General features: G+C 37.4%; 1 protein-coding gene across 1 annotated transcript in view; it reads left to right on the top strand.

Moving 5' to 3' along the window:
• RBKS (ribokinase) overlaps window positions 1-18,954 on the top strand; it is a 69,618-nt gene that overhangs the window by 28,996 nt on the left and 21,668 nt on the right. The window contains exons 5-6 of the mRNA XM_074144602.1: window positions 4,711-4,875; window positions 9,992-10,083. Coding sequence (XP_074000703.1) covers window positions 4,711-4,875; window positions 9,992-10,083 — 257 coding nt within the window. The remainder of the gene's footprint in view (window positions 1-4,710; window positions 4,876-9,991; window positions 10,084-18,954) is intronic.

Genomic DNA, 18,954 nt, shown 5'->3' with positions numbered 1-18,954 from the left:
CACTGACGTAAAGCAGTTTCTGCTAGTTCAAATTATGCCTAAAAGGGAAGCATTTGAAGTTGTTGGTGGTATGGCGGTCTGTGTTAAGACAATAAGGCACAAATAAAAAACATAGGTATCACCTCTTTAAATTGCCAAGTTTTAATTGCTGTCGTTTCACACACCTAACCCGCACTTCATCTTACCAGTTCTTTACAAGTACCAGTACTTGGGAAAAATACCAACTCTAATCAACTGAGTGAAATCACAGGCAGAACGAGGAGAGATAGTCAAGTAGAGGGAGCAGACTATGATGGATGAGTGAAGGCAGAGGAAAAGAAAGCTGTAGAGAGCAGAGTCAGAGGCGGCTGTGAAGTAAACTTTCCCTGATGTTACCTATGTCTGTCTAGCTGGTGCTGCTGAATTTCTGGGAAGATTTTTTACTGGTTACTGAATTGCACAGCTATAACTCATCCATTATTGTAATTGGTAAAGTACTAAAAATTTGAAAATTATCAGGCACATTTGATATTCTCAAAGTTGCATTATATTCTGGGACAATACAGTATAGTTTCAATAAAAAATAGAGAGGTTAAATCCCTGCTTTAATGCAGAATGGTGGAGAAATGTTTAACAAGTTTATAGTGCTGCACTGGAAAACGTGCAGCCCAGAGATGCTGCAAAGGTTCCCTCTGGGCTAGTCTCAGAAATTTGTGCAAAAATCTTTTTCTGGAACCCTGTGTTCCTTTCAGTTGTTCTCTTTTACGTGACTATCTCTTCAGATAGGTTTTGACTAAACACAAGCTTCAGTTTACCAGGACCCTATACGCTTCAAACCTGTACTTTCACCCTTAAGAAGAAAAGCTAGTACATCCGGCTGGTTTCCTTAACATGTTTTCTTTGAGGTGCATTGCACCATTTTGAATCCCAGCTTTTGTTTCCCCTTTCAGCCTGCCTTCCTTCCACTACCTCTGTCACTTAACACTGTGCTATTAAACGGTGAAAACTCCATAAAGTCCTGATGTGCGTTATACTTTTACATACACAAATAGGGAGGAATAAACCTCTTTATGGATAATTTTTTACATGATTACCTGTGAAGTTTATTGTAGCTTTGTCCATATCTGGTACTGACTGTTGACGGCGCCATTAGGCTGGCCTGACTGGACCAGTATTTTGAACCAGTCTGACAACTTCCATGTTCGTAGGAAAAATTCAGTGGAGGGACCACAGAGGTTGGCAGGTCTTGATTAAAGTGCTCTTGATTATTGCAAGTTAGGACTTAAAGCTCACCTACACAGAACACTGTGAGATAACCCTCACTTGAGATAGGCATTGTGCTAACTTTACGATAAAGTTATTAATCATTCATGAACAGTGAATTATTTTGTAAGTGAGTGGACCTTCAATACCAAAGCACTACTAGTATTAAAACATTCAAAATATATCTTTAGATAAAGCTAAATAAACAAGGCAAACTCAAAATACATATGCCAGCTTGTTTGAATTATACTTTCCAAAGAGAAAATTTTTGGTTTGAACCTTCAGGGCTATGAAGAAACGTCACCTGAATTTTCATAGGATTTTTATGTATTGACATTCATCATGAACTTGAATGTTTTGTGTACAAGACTATTCAATGCTTCTACCAAGTAATTGCATGGAAATTACGATACCATGACACACCCAAAACTTGCCCTCATATTCATGAACTGTGTGATTTGGCAGCAAATGTTTTTCTTATAACGTTCTTTTCTGGTCACAAATATAATCTTTTTTCCCTGTGAATTATTATGCAGAAGCTCTGCAGCTATTGTTATATATGCATAGTTTGAGATTTTGGCGAGTTCTAAGCACTACTGATGGCTTTTAGGCTCGTCATCCCATTTTAAAAAGTGATGGTTATTGTACTGTGGTGTTTACTGATTTGCCTTTGATTTTTCCACTGGCACTTCTCATTTAGTGGCATCTATAAAATGATACTTCTAAAAAAAATCCAGCTTGAGTTACCCATTTTTCTAAGAAATGAGTTTAGAGGTTTAGAGGCCCAACTGAGGATAGTATTTACATATGCAACATTCACGCAGTTTGAAATATTGATTGGACCCAATCCCCATCTGGTGTAAGCTTCCACAAGTTTACCAGCTTCATTTAGCTGGTAAATGTCAGAGATTATAGCAACTGTGAATGTGGCCCTTAATATTTTAGCTGATGTCTGCAAAACTTTAAATTACATAGATGTTCCCATCAAAACTGAAAATTTTTACTCCAAGTGAAAATATGGTAGAATTAGCTGTAATGCCAAAAGTATTTTTTTTCTCCTTCTTGGTGTGGGTAATATTTTACCTCACTTGAGCTGTTTCAAAGTTAGGTGTACAGCTTAAGGCTTCACCTAGAGTTAACAGAGATTCACAGGCATTTCCAGACAACAGTTTGTCTCCTCCTCAAACAGATATCAAAGATATGTAAGATTAAAAAACCTCTGAAAATACTTGTCTCTCCTTGTGGAAGGAACCTAGAAAACTAATTTTTAGAAATTAGAATTTTCTAAAATGTAGAATTATTTTTTTTTAAACTTTAAAAATTAGTTAATGTTGAACAAGATGAATCCCACCCCTCTTTGCCATCTGCCTTTAACTCTGTTGTCCCTGGTGCTGATTCCCCATCTGATTTCCCTGGCAAGAAATAATTGCTTTCAACAAAATGGTTGCTAGTAATACAAAATTCTGGTATTAATTGTGAGAGCCTGGGTTCAGAGTCAGCTTTCATGCACACTGGTGTAAGTTTGCAGTTACTGCTGTCCTTCAGTTAGTGTGGTACACGTAGCTAAGAACAGAATGTGGCTTTTTCTCTAAAGCTTGGGTTTAGCCTGCCCGGACTGTTATGCCACAGTAGGTACTGCATTTCCCTGGCAGGTTTGAAAGCAGACTTTAAGTCTCTGACCTTTTGTAGTTACAAAGAAAATCTTCTGTCTGTGATCCAGTGCAGCATGGTGTACCTTGAATTTGCACATATGGGTTTAAGCAAACAGCTTTCCTTATCACCTCGGGCCATTAGCTCTAAAGTCTAATAATAATATACATGTCAGTACAGCTAAATAGTTCAGCAAGATAACACAGCAAGACGTGGATAGAGTCTGAGATCCTAGGTAGTACAGGGACAGAGTCCAGGCAGAAATGAAATACATATATACGTTCCACTGATTCCCTGCCTTTTACTGTTTGCACTGCTACACCCTATAAGCTTTCAAAGTATATGCTGGGCAAAATAGGTGCAATTTGCTTTTGAATGTTTCCTCAATAGGATTCAGATATCTTTGATAGCATTTACTTGTTGCAGAAGGTTGTTTTTTTTTTTTTTTTTTAAAACCGAGATGCCCATCATTGTCTGTTGAAAAGCAGGGCGTTGGCTTTAAGTGCTGAGGTTTTGCTTTTCATATGCAGCTGTTCTGTACCAAACCATTGACAGCAGAATTGCTTTGGAAAGCTTGGGCCCCTCCCTCTGAGATCACTATATTATTCTTTCCATTGTCCTGCTTTTTTTCAGAACATATTTAGGGAGACAAGCTTTGCACGTTTCTTATTCAAAGGACTTTGAAGTCGCATTCAACAAAAATAATGTATTTAAAAACATAAATATTTATTTACAGAGTAATTCAGTTCATTACAGAATTGGTAGCTTTTAATGATTGGCAGTCCTTAAAGGAATCTTCAGTGGGGGCGGGCTGAGCCTGTAAGTCAAGAACAACTGACTTATTGAATTTAATACCTGAGTGATTAATAAGAAATTTTAATTTAAAGGCACCCATGCCTGAAGGTCTCTAGGTGTTGTAACAGAGATTAAAAAAAGAAAGAATGAAAGAAAGACACTGCAATAAAAGAAGGCAAGTTGCATGTCTGAAGAAAACAAAAGACTATTTGGAACCTACGTAAATGAACCTCCTCACCTAACTGTAAAACAAACTAAAAGAATGAAAAGGCTCTTAGACTTGCTTTGAGATACTGCTGTGCTTCCACATGTACAGCTCTGCTTAGACCATTCTACTGGTCATCTTTTAAGTGCAGGAGAACCTGTCACCCACCTTCTTTACTCACTTCTGATAAAGCTTTCCTTAGACACAGGCTTTATGTTTCTGGGTTTTGGTGGCAAACTGATTCTGGATTGTTAGGGGCCCTAACTTCAAGTGTCTCAGCTCAGTGGAGCAAGGCTGTTTCTCTGAAATCTAAAGAAAATGCATAATTTTCATAGCTGTGTTAAATATTCTCTGTTTCCAGCTGATGGGAAAATTAAAATTTTGGTGGCATTTTTGGGATATGAACTCAGTTGTCACATTGATGCTTTTCTCTTCAAGTGCTACTGGAATATTTTAGGAAAATGTAAATATCAGCCTGAGTGTATGTTCCCCACCTCCCCTGTGACTAGTACAGCGTTTCTTTAGAGTTCAGACAAAACACCAAAGTAAGACTGGGGAAAGCCCATGCATGACTTTTCCAAGAGAAATATATGCTGCATTTGTTGTGCAGCGTAGCATTCATTAGTCTGTTGGTCTTTTTGATTATCTTCTGAAATCCTTGGATATTTGAAAATGCCAGCAATGCAAACATTTTTAGTGGGGATTTTTTGGAAAGGAAATTGAAATCGTCATCTGAAATGTATTGTAGAAAAGCAAGGAACTGTTTTACATACTTTATTGCAAATGTTAATGTAAAAAACACAATATCTTCTCTTTAGGACAGAATGTTATTGTCATAGTCCCAGGAGCCAACCTGCTTTTAAATTTTGAAGACCTGAAGAGGGCTTCTGATGTCATCTGTAAAGCCAAAGTGGTTGTTTGCCAGCTAGAAATAACCCCTGCTATTTCTCTGGAAGCTCTGAAAATGGCACGTGCCAGTGGAGGTAATTTAACATAAGCCATTCTCTCTCTCTCATTCGAGTTGCATGAAAAATATTCTTTATCTTGCTTTCTAAATAAAGATCCTGTGGTTTATTCTGGTTTCTGTCATACTAGTTTTATTTAGAAATTAAACAATAGCCAACAAATTCTTGCTACGCTAATGAAAACTGAATTCAGTTTTAAAATTTTGCATTATTTACCTTGAATGGCAAGTCAACCTATATGTAATCTCCCTGTATATGCCTGGTGCTGCTTGTCCTCCTATTTTCATGCTGTGACTAAATACAGTATAATGTTGTTAGGTCAGGAACTATGGTCCTGAGTTTGGCATTATTCCAGAGCAGCACAAACGTAATGAATGCAAGTCAGTAAAGTTCCACACACAATAAAGTGAATGAAAATACCTCAAAACCAGACTTATGCCTGTGTTCTCCCAGCATAGCAGTAGGAATGGCTGTGTTTTTCTATATAGAAGTTAACATAATTAAATTAAAAAAAAATGCTGCTTCTTCTAAACCAAAATTCTTAGAGTGTGACATGGCATGCTGCCATTGAATAGACAGTCATGATCTGTGAAATTATTAGTAAACTGTTACTGTGCTGTATTTTTAAATGTGGGCCATTGTTCCTTCAGTGTAGCGTATAGATAGATAAAGCCAACATTTTGCTTGAGCAGGATGGGGTTCCAGTCCCGACATGACGTTTTTGTTGTTTAAGTGCCTGTAATGCTTTCAGTTACTCAAGCACAATTACCACTGTTTTTGAACACTAAGTAAATAATTATGCGAGGCATCTATATGAGATGAAAAATATGTTCTCGTCTATCCGGAAGATAAGACTGGGAGGGGACAGGTCATAGTATGGTCAATCACGCAGCAGGTCAGGGATGGAACTGGGATCACCCTAACTGGTTCCTTGCAGCTGGGCCCAGGCTTGCTCCAGTAGGTCATAGCATGTTGGTATTGTTGACTCTTCAGTCCTTCTTCTGCACCGAGGTCTGTCGTGCACCCGTTGTGATCGCTAGTATTCACGCACTAGTGGAGACATCAGATGTAGCAGAACTTTATGCATCATGTTCATGTATTTTGTGCTGATTTAAGCAGCTCTGTTAGACACAAGGCTGGGAGAGAGTAGCTCTGAAACTCTGGTGGTAACAATCATAAACTCTGTAAACAGAACTGTGCATGGGGAAAAATTATTTTGACTTCTGTTTGAAATGTCAAAAGTGGGTTCATGCAAATCTAAATAAAAATTAAAAACTTCAGAAAACTGAGTAGCACCTGGAGTGCTTAAAATATATGGGGAGGGCAGGGAACAGAGCTTAGTATATTTTTTCATTGTTTAATGAAAATGGATAAAAGCATTCTTACTCTAGTGGCTAATGGAATATATTTGAGTCATGAGTAAATATCTATGACTTATTTTATCTACTTCTAACTCTACACGTAGTTTTGGTAAAGTTGCTTCACACTTTTGTCACCTCATATGGCAAGATGCCAGCTGGTGACAGAAGAAAAGATAGGATTTTTTTAAAGGCGATTTTTAAAAAATCCAAACCTGATACACAGAGCAGACATGCAAGCAGTTAGCAACTGTAGACAGCACAATATATCAAGAAAAGATAGCAGTTAACTGTGGGCCAGCTATAGTTCCGTGCTGTCAGTCTGTGCTATCATTGTGCAGCTCATATCAGGAAAGCTTTCGTTGATTCTGCTTTAAAGCAATAGGCTACACATGTTCAAATGTCATGTGCAGTCAAATCCAAGTAAGCAGCTGAGTTTGTAGCACTATAAAAATCTATCCTTAGCCAACTGTAAATTGTTAATGCAATTTCCCTTCTTTTAGCTTGCAATACCCTCATGTATAATGCAGTACTGCATGTTACGATGTGCACTAGACTATTTTTGTTTAAAACAGATGCATACCCAGATGCCTCAAACCTCTGTTTCAAGGTTTTTTTGCTTGTTTTTCTTCATTCTCACTGAAAGAAATAAACAATAAGATGGAGATTGAATGTGGACACACAGGCAAAACCCCTTTGCTTCTGTTCAGTGAACATCATCTGGATCTGTAAGCTGGAGAGGAACATCTCATGTTCTTACATCCTCTCATTGTGGCACTGGTTATTAAAGATCTTGTGACAATCTTGGGGGGGAGGGAATGAGGGAGGAAGGAAGAAAAGAAGGGAGGGAAGGAAGGAGGGAAGGGAGGGAAGAAGAAAAGGAGGGGGGAAGAAGGAAGGAAGGAAGGAAGGAAGGAAGGAAGGAAGGAAGGAAGGAAGGAAGGAAGGAAGGGTGTTGTGAATAATTACATGAAGTGGGTATAAATTTTAGTGGAAATCTGACTGGAAAATTTTAGGTTTTTACTGGCCACATGTTGTGAAGATGCTGCCGCTTCCAAGAGCGGGACCGCTTCATTCATGGGCAAAATGTTACTGTATATCAAAGTCTGTAAAGCAGTTTTCAGGCTTTTGTAATCACAGATTCTGTAAAAGCCAACTAATAATGTCTAGCCTATTAATATTGCAGTGAAGAATGTAAATGTATTATAACCAGAGCTGGAAGCAGCCTCAGTTATCAAGGTTGCATGTCACTTGCAAGTAAAGGGTCTATTTTTCAGGTGTTTCAGCTTTCTAATCTTGGGCTCTGGTTTTTCATAACAGCTGTTTGTCTGTGGTTAAATTCTTTGTAGAATTTCTTCCAAAACATAGTGGCTGCAGAAACCAAGCAACCGAAAAATGCCTCTCACCCTGCCCCATTTTAAAGTATGAATACTGACTACCTTAAAATTTACTTAAGTCTTGATAGCAAGGGAGCTTTCTTTTAAAGATAAACCTTTACAACAGTATGAAATCTGCCTGATTTTTACTGTATTATCTGCCTTTGGAAAATAACTACCTTTCCCATAGACTTGAGAAATTGTTGGAGCTTCACAGCCAGCTTCCCCTGACAGTCTGTCCACACAAGCAGTTGTCAATTTGGGCAGCGTGACTTTCAGTGTAATTCCTGAATCTGGTTTTAGGCAACTTCTTTTATACATATCTCATGTAGGTCCAGGAAGTGCAGAGCAGGAGCTTGCTTGATTCGAATACAGAAGAGACAAAACTGGATGAGAATGGTGGGGAGGGAAGAGTAGATTTCAGACAAGGGAAGTGTAGGAAGGATTTGCTTGATTTGGGGGTGACAGAGGAAGATGGAAGAGAGAAACTGAAAGCGGAACAAAATTGGAACAGAGAATAGGACTTATTGAATACAGATTGGAATATGGGAGTAGAGTCAGGGAGTAGGCTGTAGGTATTGGAAGTGGGAAAAGAAAAGCATAGGAGAGGGAGTATAAAGAGATACAATGTGATGAAAGTTGAGTGAAAAGGTTACTATTGCATAGTGCCTATGCAAGGAGGCATAAAGAATGGAAACTAGGTGAGGAGAATAGATCTTGGCAAAGGGGGAGAAAGAATTTGGGCAGAAATTAATATGGTGCTCCTCAGGGGGACCAAACAGATTACCCTGTTCACAAGCCATGCTCTTTTTCAGAGCCTGAAAGAGAATCTTAGGTTTCCTCTTTCTCCCCCCGGCTCAGCAGATATTAAATATGGGAGTAAATTAATAGTCGTGTATGACACCCTGTTTGTGATGAGTCTGTATTACTTAAAACACAAGCTGGAACACTTCCAGTGCTGCTTCTGACCCAGTATGATACCACATGCCAGAGGTCTTTTTCAATATGTGCTGTTTGTTTTTTTTACCTAGGAAAGTATACTTTAAAGATTCGTGTTTAAAAAAAAAACTTTATTAGAGTTGCAATTCAGAAAATAGGAAATGCAATAGTTAAGGTTGCCTGTGAAACCTTAATTTGTCTCCTTTCTGCATATGTATTATGTTGCAGTCTTTAATTATGTGATCACATGCTGTGATCATATAATGAAAGAGTTTATTATAATACATACTATATTGTAATAATATAAGGGAGCCAAATTAAGATTTCATTAGAAATCCTAATCCTGGCATTTTCCGACTTCTGAGTAAATGCCTTCCTGACTTGAGTACTCTTTTTAAAGGGGCAGGTAGAGAGGCATGGTGAAGTTCTACAGTCAAAGGCTAAAACTTTCAGAGTATTAATCTAAAAGGTCATCTTCTAAACTTCTCAGTATTCAGATTCTAGAAGTCACTGTGCATCTTTCTCTTTTAGGGAATTAATTGGGATTCAGAAGCGTTCAGCATGTCTGAATATTATGTACTATAGCTTAGGGTCCAGATATGCCTTTAGGACTGAAAATATAGGCATCCAAGTTGGAAGTTGACCACTTACTATAAGGAATATTTCTAAAGTAATAGAGTGTGCTTTATATAAAAATGATGGCCTCGTGGTTAAGACACAGAAGTATTAATCATAAAATTGGCAAAGTGAGAAACCGAGTCTGCAGACTTCTTGTGTTAACAGTGAGTAAGTCACTTATACTGTCCTCATGACAAACCTTTTCTGCTGTTCCACGGGGCCTTAGGCTACAGTTTAAAGTTAGGTTAACTAACATATTCTACCACGTGTTAAGTTTAGGTCTAGCTCTGCCAGATAGCATATTAAAAATATACAGTGCCTTGTCTACACTACAGTTTTGTAATGTAGCAGTTTGAACAAGTTAGGTAACACAATCAGAAGCACGTTTAACTCCTTGTCTGGACATGTCCTTCATTACTCTAATACCCCTGTTTCTTCATGTACAAAATGCAGATAACAACACTGAAAAAATTCTAGAACTATATCAGTTCTTGTAAAACTTATTAAAATCCTGGAAGAAGCATCATCAGTTAAACAAATTGCATTACTGTCCAAGGCTTTTTTCCCTTTTTAAAAAATTTAATAATTTCTTGATATTTTTTCTGTTACTCTTCTGTCATGTTCCCATCGTGACAGGTGTCTGCACATGAATTAGAAGGGAACTTTAATATACTAAGCAAAACTTTTAGCAGTTCTATAAGATGAGGACACAGCAACTGAGAGCCATTTGTGTGTTAATAATAAACATTGGGGGCTTTGAATTAACCACAATGGTGTTCCAGGTGATGGCTTATGAATCTAAAACACTAGAGATTTAGAACTTCTTTTTTTTTTTTTTTCCAGTAAAGACTTTATTTAATCCAGCTCCAGCCCTTGCTGACCTAGATCCACAATTTTATACCTACTCTGACATCTTCTGCTGCAATGAAACTGAGGTAATGGTCATATGTAAAGGAGCAGTCTCAAGCAGTAAAGTTTCAGAGATTCTGTTCTCAGAAATGCAGTGTAGGGACCAGGAAAACTGAGGCATTCTCCTCTTGCGTAGGACTTCTGGAGGTGCCAAGTTTGATCCCTGACCTAACGAGCAAAGAGGAGTATTCTAGAATACCTTTAAATTGCACTCAGAATTAAATTAATTGTTTGCAGTGAGAAAGTTTTTTCCAGCCTTCCTTACAAGTAGATGAATAAAACAAATCCATAAAAGGACACTTTTAAAATATTATCACTGAGTGGTAAATATTAAAATAGATCTTTGTCCTTGTCCTGTGGTCCCTTGATATGATTAGCAGGAATGTGCTAGCCATTGTGTTCTGACAGTTTGAAACTCACTTGCCAGGAGGTGATGCACGCACACTGCACTTGATGGTAAATAGTAGCTTCATATGCCTCTTCCTGTCAGATCTGTTTTCAGTGAAGTTGTTTCTCTGGCCCTTCAACTGTATGTTTTCCTTTTTTTTTTACTCCTTTCCCTCTCTTTTCTAATTCAAGTGTGTTATTTCTCCCAAAGGAAATTATTTTTGTCACAAGAGACGAATTAAGCTCTTTTCATAAGGCCTTCGTTTAAATTTCCTATTTATTAGCATTATGCATGCTATGTTCCTTCCCCTCACCCTCTCTTTATATAAACAGGAATGCGGGAGAAGCAACATAGTGGATAGAAGCCATGCCCTGATCATAGTTAAAGTTATCTCCAACAAACATGATTTCTGCAATGAATGTGATACCTTTGGGTGGAGAGGAGGGGGAAGAGCTAAGAGAAAAGCATGGCCCTGCTTACTTAAAGCATTTTTTGTCTGATGACAGTGTCTGTCAGAGTACGTTCCTCAAGACTCAATTAGCCTCTTTTGAAATTTCTATTAAAACCCATCACAAACCTATCAGAAGTTCTCAGTTCACGAGTCTTCTAGCATTTAAGAGTCGGCCCGAGTAACTCAAATGGACATCTGAATTTTATTCTAGGCCAAGTTTAGATGCTCCAGAGCATTTAGGAATTAGCAAAATGGCAAGGTAGGAGATGCCATGGCTCCTCAGGTCTCTGGAACGCAAAGTTTCCAGTGTAACTGGCAGTGATAGCATTTGTGGCTCAGGCACTGCCCAACAGCCATCAGAATACAATTGTATCTGATGAAGAGAATGCTAAGGCAAAGGATTTGTTCTTGTTCAGGGGACTTGCAGGACACCCATATGGTGTTTTCTTCATGCTTTCAGAAAGCGCTTATGCCTGGACTGTGCCCCTGGATTGGCTAAATGGTGCAACAGCACACATTTTGGGCTGAGAACACCCATACTCTCCCACCAATTTAGTAAATGTCATTTGTTGTTTGCTTTTTTCATAATGTCACTAGTTATTTTTTTTTTCCCCTGCGAAAACTTATCCCCCATATGTTAGAAACAAAACTTTGTTTTTCATTACTTGTCTATTCCTGACTTTTCTCTCATTGCTCTTTGCAACACACATGTTAAAGTTTTCCCTTTGTTATACTTTATTGCTAGAGGACAGTCTTGAAAGAGACATTCTTTGAGAAGTTTAGCTTGCTGGAGCCAGGGTGTATTATTATTACCACCACATGGAGCAAAGAAAATTACTTCTATTTGGAGAACAAGAAATACAGGTGTATAATTATAATAGATCCCTGCTTACTCGTCTACCTTTCCGGCAGAACTGAGGGTACAGTTTTCATCCTTTTCTGCTATTTTCTTTATAAAAGTAATTAGCATCTGAAGGCAGCTAGGATCACTGTATGCACAGTCAGGCACAGAAATATGCTTTCTACTGTTGAGGAGGCTTATCTCTTCTCAATTTATGGAAATGGTAGACCTGTGGAAGTTCCTGCCAGCGATATCATGGGAGCACAAATCCAAGTGTGGGACTCCAAGAATGGCACATAAATACCTTTGCTTTTAAAAATAACATTTTCATACTTCACAATGAAATCAATTACATTAGCACGACTGTAATCATCAATTCTGTTTGATTTCATCCTCTATGTGTGTCTGATTTGTTATTGAATTGATTCTCAGGGATGAACTATTGCCATTGTTCCTTTCTTTTTGCTGAGAAAAGAGGAAAAATGAAACATTTGTTTTTCTTATGTCACAAGTTTGAAAGTTGTTTTTTTAGTAATTGTTATATATTCATGTGCCATCTGTTTTCTGTTTTCTTTCATGACTTTCTTTAATTTCAGATCCCTGTAATGTATGCGCTTGAGAAGTTTGATATAGAGATAAATGTTTACATACCCAAATAAAGGTTACCAGTCACATCTCTGTATAGCACTTAAAAGCAATAAGTTAATTCTACAAATCTTAAAGATAATTCTATTTTTTTTAACTTCGTCTATTCAACCAACTGCATCTGCATTTCCTTCATCTTCTTAAATCAGGAAGTACCCAAGACTTTGATGATCCAGAATATATACTGGGAAAAGATCTTTTTAGACATCTTTTTTTTTTTTTTTTTATTTCCCTCAGTATCTATTAGCAGTCACAGTCATAAAAGAGCAATTGGATAAGATGGACCTTTGCTCTGAGCCCCTATGGCCATTCTTATTTTATGGTGGGTTTTTTTTGTTGTTCTCTATGGACAAATGTATTGAACGTGGGGCTTACAACTGCTGTCCTGAGATGTTCTGTTCCAGCTCCGTTGCCCCTTTACTTGGTATTTCTAAGTCTCAAATAACTTTCTTCTAGCCAAAATCCTATTTATGTTTCAGCCTTACCCATTTTGGGATCTTTTTCTTTTTTTCTTAAATTGGGATTTTTAGATACTACCAGTTCTGCCTTATCTTTACTAAGTCTTTTAAATAGTTAATAAATTGTCTTGAGTTTAAAGGTGAACTCTTTATTGCTATCCAGTTGAACTGCTTCTAAAACATTCTTTTTAACACAGACGTATATGCTAAGACAAGATTAAATTTACAGTGATTTTTCTTTATTGCTTGGTTTGGCTTTCTTAGCCATTTAAATTTATAAGTATTTGTAAAATCACATGATTTTACCAAAATGTCCTTATCTTTTTGTTCATCAAGAAATACTTTTAAAAGATAAAACCTGTGGTTTGTGGATACTATGTGAATGATGTATTTGTATCAGAAGATTATGTTAGCTGTAGAACAGAAAGCCAGCCATTTAGCTTAAGACATCTCACACTCTTAAGTGAAGTGTTTGTATTGTTAAAGATGAGCAAAAGGGGGTAGTGCTTGTGATTGGCTGAATTATTACTGAGTCAGAAGTTTCTGTTATTTACTGCCATGAAGGTCAGCAGTTTTAATCTGTGATGCCTTTGTCACAGAATAAAAGTTTAAAAACGTTAGCTATAGTTTCAGACAGCCATGGAATGTCAGGTCCAAACATGTGAGTATCAAATACAACATCACACTTTATACCCCATCCTTCATTAAATGCTTTAGGATTTAATGAAATCATACGCTGTATCTGGTATAACAGCACAGCTTGTTCTTATGGATTTATGTGCTAAAGAAAAGCAAACAAAATTATACTATCAGTGAATTATCTACCATTAGTTTGTCTAGAAGGCTCTTCACAAGCTGTTCTTTTCACTCTTGCTTGTTGCAATAATAATTTTTTTTCTGTCTGGCATTACTTTCTTTTTATGTGGTTCACGAACAAAAAAAATCTCAGAACAAATCTTGCAAGGTTATCAGTTCTTTCTTTGCTTAGCCTGTAGTTCAGTTTTATCTTTTCCCAGAAAGATCAAACTTGTTGAGACTAGTTTGTTAATTCCCAGATGTAGCAAGCCTAATCCCTGAGGTTTGTGCAGGAATGTGCTAGTTCTCCATTCCCTTAATTCTTCTAATGAAAAAAAACGTATCTAATGTCATCTTAGTGAAAACCAAGGGTTGTTTTTTTTCAGTCATCTATAAATGTTGAAAAAGGGACAACCCTATACAAGATGAGCTCTTTGGAATACTTGCCATTTTTTTCCCACGTATTTGTGTGGTTCCTTTCTGCAGTATGGCTCTAGGCACAACCACAATGTCAATATAGTTCATGTGTTGTTTTTCTTATTTAGTGTGTGCATGCAATTACGTAGCCCTGCAGGTTAGGAACCCAAATATATTGCACATCAGCAATTTCTATTTGGTCCTAAACATTTTGAAGAACAGCTGCTTCTCCATTCAAAAATATTGAGGAACCCTTCAGGAGAAGGAAAACTCCTAAATGGTTACAGCAAATGATTTAGTTTGTCAAGCTATTTTGAATGCAAAACTGGGAACTGCTTTCTCCCTAATGTAAAATGGGTATCAGACTTCTGATCTAAATAAGAAGGGCCTAGCAAAGATTTAATTACATGCTAACAGAATACTTTGGGGCTTCGGTGGTGGAAAGCAGTACAACTAAATTTAAGATAATTGCTAATTTTGTTAAATAAAGCTGCAAGATGTATAAAAATAATACAAAAATATAGATACTATCCTAGTTAAGATACTATTCACTTTTAAGTGTTATTGTCTATTACTAGATGCAAGGTCATTTTTGAAGAAATATTAATAATGGAAATTCTTGTTAGTGTGTCCAAAATCAAGACACAGTATTTACTTTTACAAGATTCAGAGAATATCAAGTTTATAAAACTATATCTGGAGTCTTGGATTAGGACATTTAAGGTACTGTTTATTAATATGGAGAGATTAATGCAAGGGATAGTCTCTCTTAAGAAAAAATAATTGACATCTCTAGTAGTCAAAACAAAAAATGGACCCTTTAGAATTAAAATATTTCAGAATGTTTATTGAATTGTCTTTTCTGTTCTAAGTAATGGAAAGCTACTATTGCTCCATTGCATAGAAGTTGCCAGCAATTCACAGTATATTTTAATTCCAACTTTGTTCTAAACCCCATTTTATCAGTTGCTGAAAACTATGAAATTTCCCATATTTAGTCTAAAATGAAAGATGTTACTTTTGGGAGGGGAGGGAATAGCTTCAGGCCAATTCATTTCAATCAGTTTTTAATTATTCTAGCACGATAAGTATTGCTGCCTGCATGTATGTAAAAATTTTATAATTTGAAACAACTGGAACTAGCTTGGCTTGTGGCCTGATCTTGCAATTGCTTATACACCAAATCTGTCTCACTACTTCTTTGGGACTGTTCACATGTGTTAGAATTAATGAGATTGAGTTCTTGTTCTGTCATTCTCAAAGAAATCTCTGAAGGTACAAGCCAAGTTTGTAGCCAACTGGCTTACTGTGTTTAAATATTTAAAATTAAAAATATTTTAAATTATCATATGTAGTTTTAGATGGGCTAGCCTTAAAACTGGAACAGTTTCCCTATTATTACTTATTATTTCTCTTCCAATATTTGCAAAGTTGTTATTGTGCTAGGTGCACAAAAAGCAGTCCAAATGATGGACTGCACCCCAAAGAAATAACACTTCCTGTTATTTCACCAGGTTATATTTGCTGAGGATCATAGAAGTTGGGAACAGGCCTCTGGAGGTCTCTAATCCAGTATTCTGGGAAAGCACGGCCAGTTTAGGTCAGATTGCTTGTGGCTCTGTCCAGTCAAGTTTTGAATCTCCAAGGATGGAGACTGCACGACCTCTGGGCACCTGTTCCACTGCTTCATCACCCTCGTGGTGAAAAAGCTTGTCCTAATACTGGAATTTCCCATGTTCCAGCTTGCGCCTGTTGTCTCTAGCCTTATTCCTGTGCACCTTCAAGAAGAATCTGGCTCTATCTTCTCTATACCCACAGATTAAAATGTTGTAGATAGCAATTGGATCTCCCCTTAGACTTGTGTTCTGAAGGCTGAACAAACCCGCTTCTCCCAGCTTCTTCTTGTATGTCCTGGTCTCTGGCACCTTGACTGTCTTGGAGGCCTTCCACTGCATTTGTTGTAGTATGTCAGTGTCTTAACTCGTGCCAGGGATCCCAAAATTTGCTGCACTTTGGTCTTGCAAATGCCAAGCAGACGATCCAGAACATCTCCCTGAGAGTGGCTGTGTAAGCCACAGGCTGCCCCAAATGCCCCACAGCTAGGAACACTTGGCAAAGGTTCGTATCATAGTTTCATTCTCACTTTTAGGCTGTTTAAACTAGTATTGCCGTCTAAAGAAGTTAGTTGCTGGCTTTTAGGGATGGTGTTAATTTTAACACAAACCTGCTTTGCAATCCAGTTTGTTTCCTGGCCACATAAATGGCCGTGCTGGCACAAGAAAATGGGCTATGTGGACTGGAGTGGAAGGGGAAAAAAACAGGACAATTTTTTTTTCTCTAGCAGTCCTGGTTAGTGTCAACTCACTGTGACTAGACTCCACAATCTAAAGAGACATGGAGAGTTAACTATGATTAGTGAGGATTATAGCCAAGAACCTTCATATCAGTTAAATTAAAAGCTTCAGTTAAATTTCTCTTCCACTTTTGTAAACAAAATTAAGAAAATTCTGCATAGATTAATTATATAATATCTGTCATAGGTTTATTCTTACAGCAGTTTTATGGAATGTCCTCTTGCTTTAATAGGTCCATTTAACTGTGGAGTTTTATGAGACTAGTTGCAGAAAAATAAAATTCTTAATTTGCTGCTCTTTTGTACGGTACTGTGGCAAATGTCCACATTGGGCTTTTAGTATTGTTATTAAATTTTTTCTTTACATAACCATTAGTTATTTCCTTCAATTGTACCACAGTTTGTTTTTTAAATAAGATTCTACTGAAGGGAGGAACTTAAAAACTCACCACAGTATTTAACATCAGTTGACATTTACCGCAATCTCTAATTATTGGCACAGAATCTGTCTGGCTTCTGCTGCTTTTATGGTTCTTCCAGTTTGTTCCAGTGTTTTTTAGTTTTACCATCCTGCTGTAGATGAGTTAGATGATAGTGGTTTCAAGCAGTTGAAGATGTACTTTTATACAAACTCTGTCCAAACTCTTATTGGTATAAGCAAAGTAAAGATGAAAAGAAAGATTTCTGCAAAACCTTTCACATATAAGTCCCAGAACAATTCTGTCACTACCCAAGCAAAAAATCCTGTTGATTTGGGACACAGCAATCGCAAAGAGGGGTACAACATTAATGCTAAGCATACAGCATGTGCTTTTCATTAGGAAAAATATTACATTTAAGTACTTCGTTTACCTTGCTCATGAGCTTACAGAATTGCAAATACCAGGTAAATAAACCCAAATTAGATTTGCTGTTTCTCTACCAAAACCAAATCCACCGTTGTCCTGGAGATTTTGCAACATAGGTACAATGTTTGGAATTATTGCCCATCATGAAGTACATTGGAAATTCAGTTAGCCAGTTTCGCTCAAGGATTTGTGTTAATCCATTTTTATTCTTGTAACATGATGTGCTGGGTGTTCTGCTTACAGGAATGCATAGTTTCTGCTCCAGAGATCTTAACGTTCATGATGAGACACAGACTCTTTAGATGCTTGAATATTAGAACAGAGTGCATATATATTTTAATACTATTTATTATCTATCCTTAGTTTCTACAAAGCTGTTATTGGTGTATTGACACCTTCCAAGAAGATACATTCAAAAGGTTTTGTGAGATACTTTTTGAAAAAAAAAAATCTTATTTGAAAATACTTTTATAACCTTTTAAAAAGTGAAATAGGTTTAATTTGCTGAAATAGTTTGTACTGCAAGAGAAGTTTCAGCAGCATGGTGACATTCCAAAGAGAAAATTGGATACGTTTAGTTGCCTTCTCATAATTTAAAGCTTTCTTTATTCTTGTCTGGGATCAGTGTGGTTAAAAAAAGTAGTTTTAACTTGCATGTATGTGTTAACCACACCTTGCCCCTGCAGCGCACAAGTTTACCCACCAAGGCCTGCCACACCAGATTCTGCCTTATAGCGACCAGATCAACAACACTTGAAATCATTTGTGCATTTGTCTAAGTAGGGACTACAGAACTTGGTCCTGTAAGTTTGAAAATTAAAACCAGTAAGTACTCTGCTAATGATACTATAATCTCTAGGGAGCGTGTTTGGCATAATCTAGCCCTTCAGAGCCTAAGGGTGGCTTCTCTCTCCTGGGTCAGGCTGAAACACAGGAAATGACAGTGGTGAGCAGCGGGCGCTGACTCACAGCTGGGGGCGGTTTACTTTGGGATGGCTGTAGTAGTTCCTGTCCCCAGCTGTCTGCCCTCCCTCTCTTTACTACAGGCATGGCCTATGCTCTGTGGAGCGGTTGTTTAATCACTATAGTTTACAGTCCGTTATATCAAGAAGTATGTGCACCAGACTCAAGTTTTAGTAATGCAGAGGAAGGTAGTTTGAAATATTTCAGCAGCTGTTTCCCAAGAAGCTGAGCTGCCCATGCCACAGAGGTCAGGAAGTGTAGCTGGTGAATAGGTTCCAAAGTAAGTTTTCCACTGAAAACAACCCCTAAAGAGTGAAGAAGCTATGCCCAGTTACTAGACGGTTATCTGAAAATACTTCAGACTGCATTCTTCAGGATCCAGCAGCAGCCTTGTAGTGCAAGATAAAATAGGACTTCCCCCTTCTCAGGCAAGGAGGACAAGATTCAGTAAAGACAGCAAAATATAATATGCCTGTTTACTTAGAATTCAAGACAAACTGTATTATGCAGGAGTACTGCCTGCTAGACTGTTTCAGATAAAATGCACTGTATTTTTTCTTCATTTTCTTCCTGTTTCATTCTTGCTCTCTTCCTTGCCAAAAGAAAAAGAAAAAGTACGTGACATTCAACAATGCTATGGCATCAAAAACATGTATGAAGCGGCGAAAAGGGTGCTTGATTTTGGAGTCTTCATTGCAGATTTTTGAGAAATTTTGCTCTTAGTTGGGTGGAACTAGA

Source organism: Numenius arquata, chromosome 2, assembly GCF_964106895.1.
Source record: "Numenius arquata chromosome 2, bNumArq3.hap1.1, whole genome shotgun sequence".
NCBI classification, from domain to species: domain Eukaryota; kingdom Metazoa; phylum Chordata; class Aves; order Charadriiformes; family Scolopacidae; genus Numenius; species Numenius arquata.
This window is presented reverse-complemented; position numbering and strand designations above follow the sequence as displayed.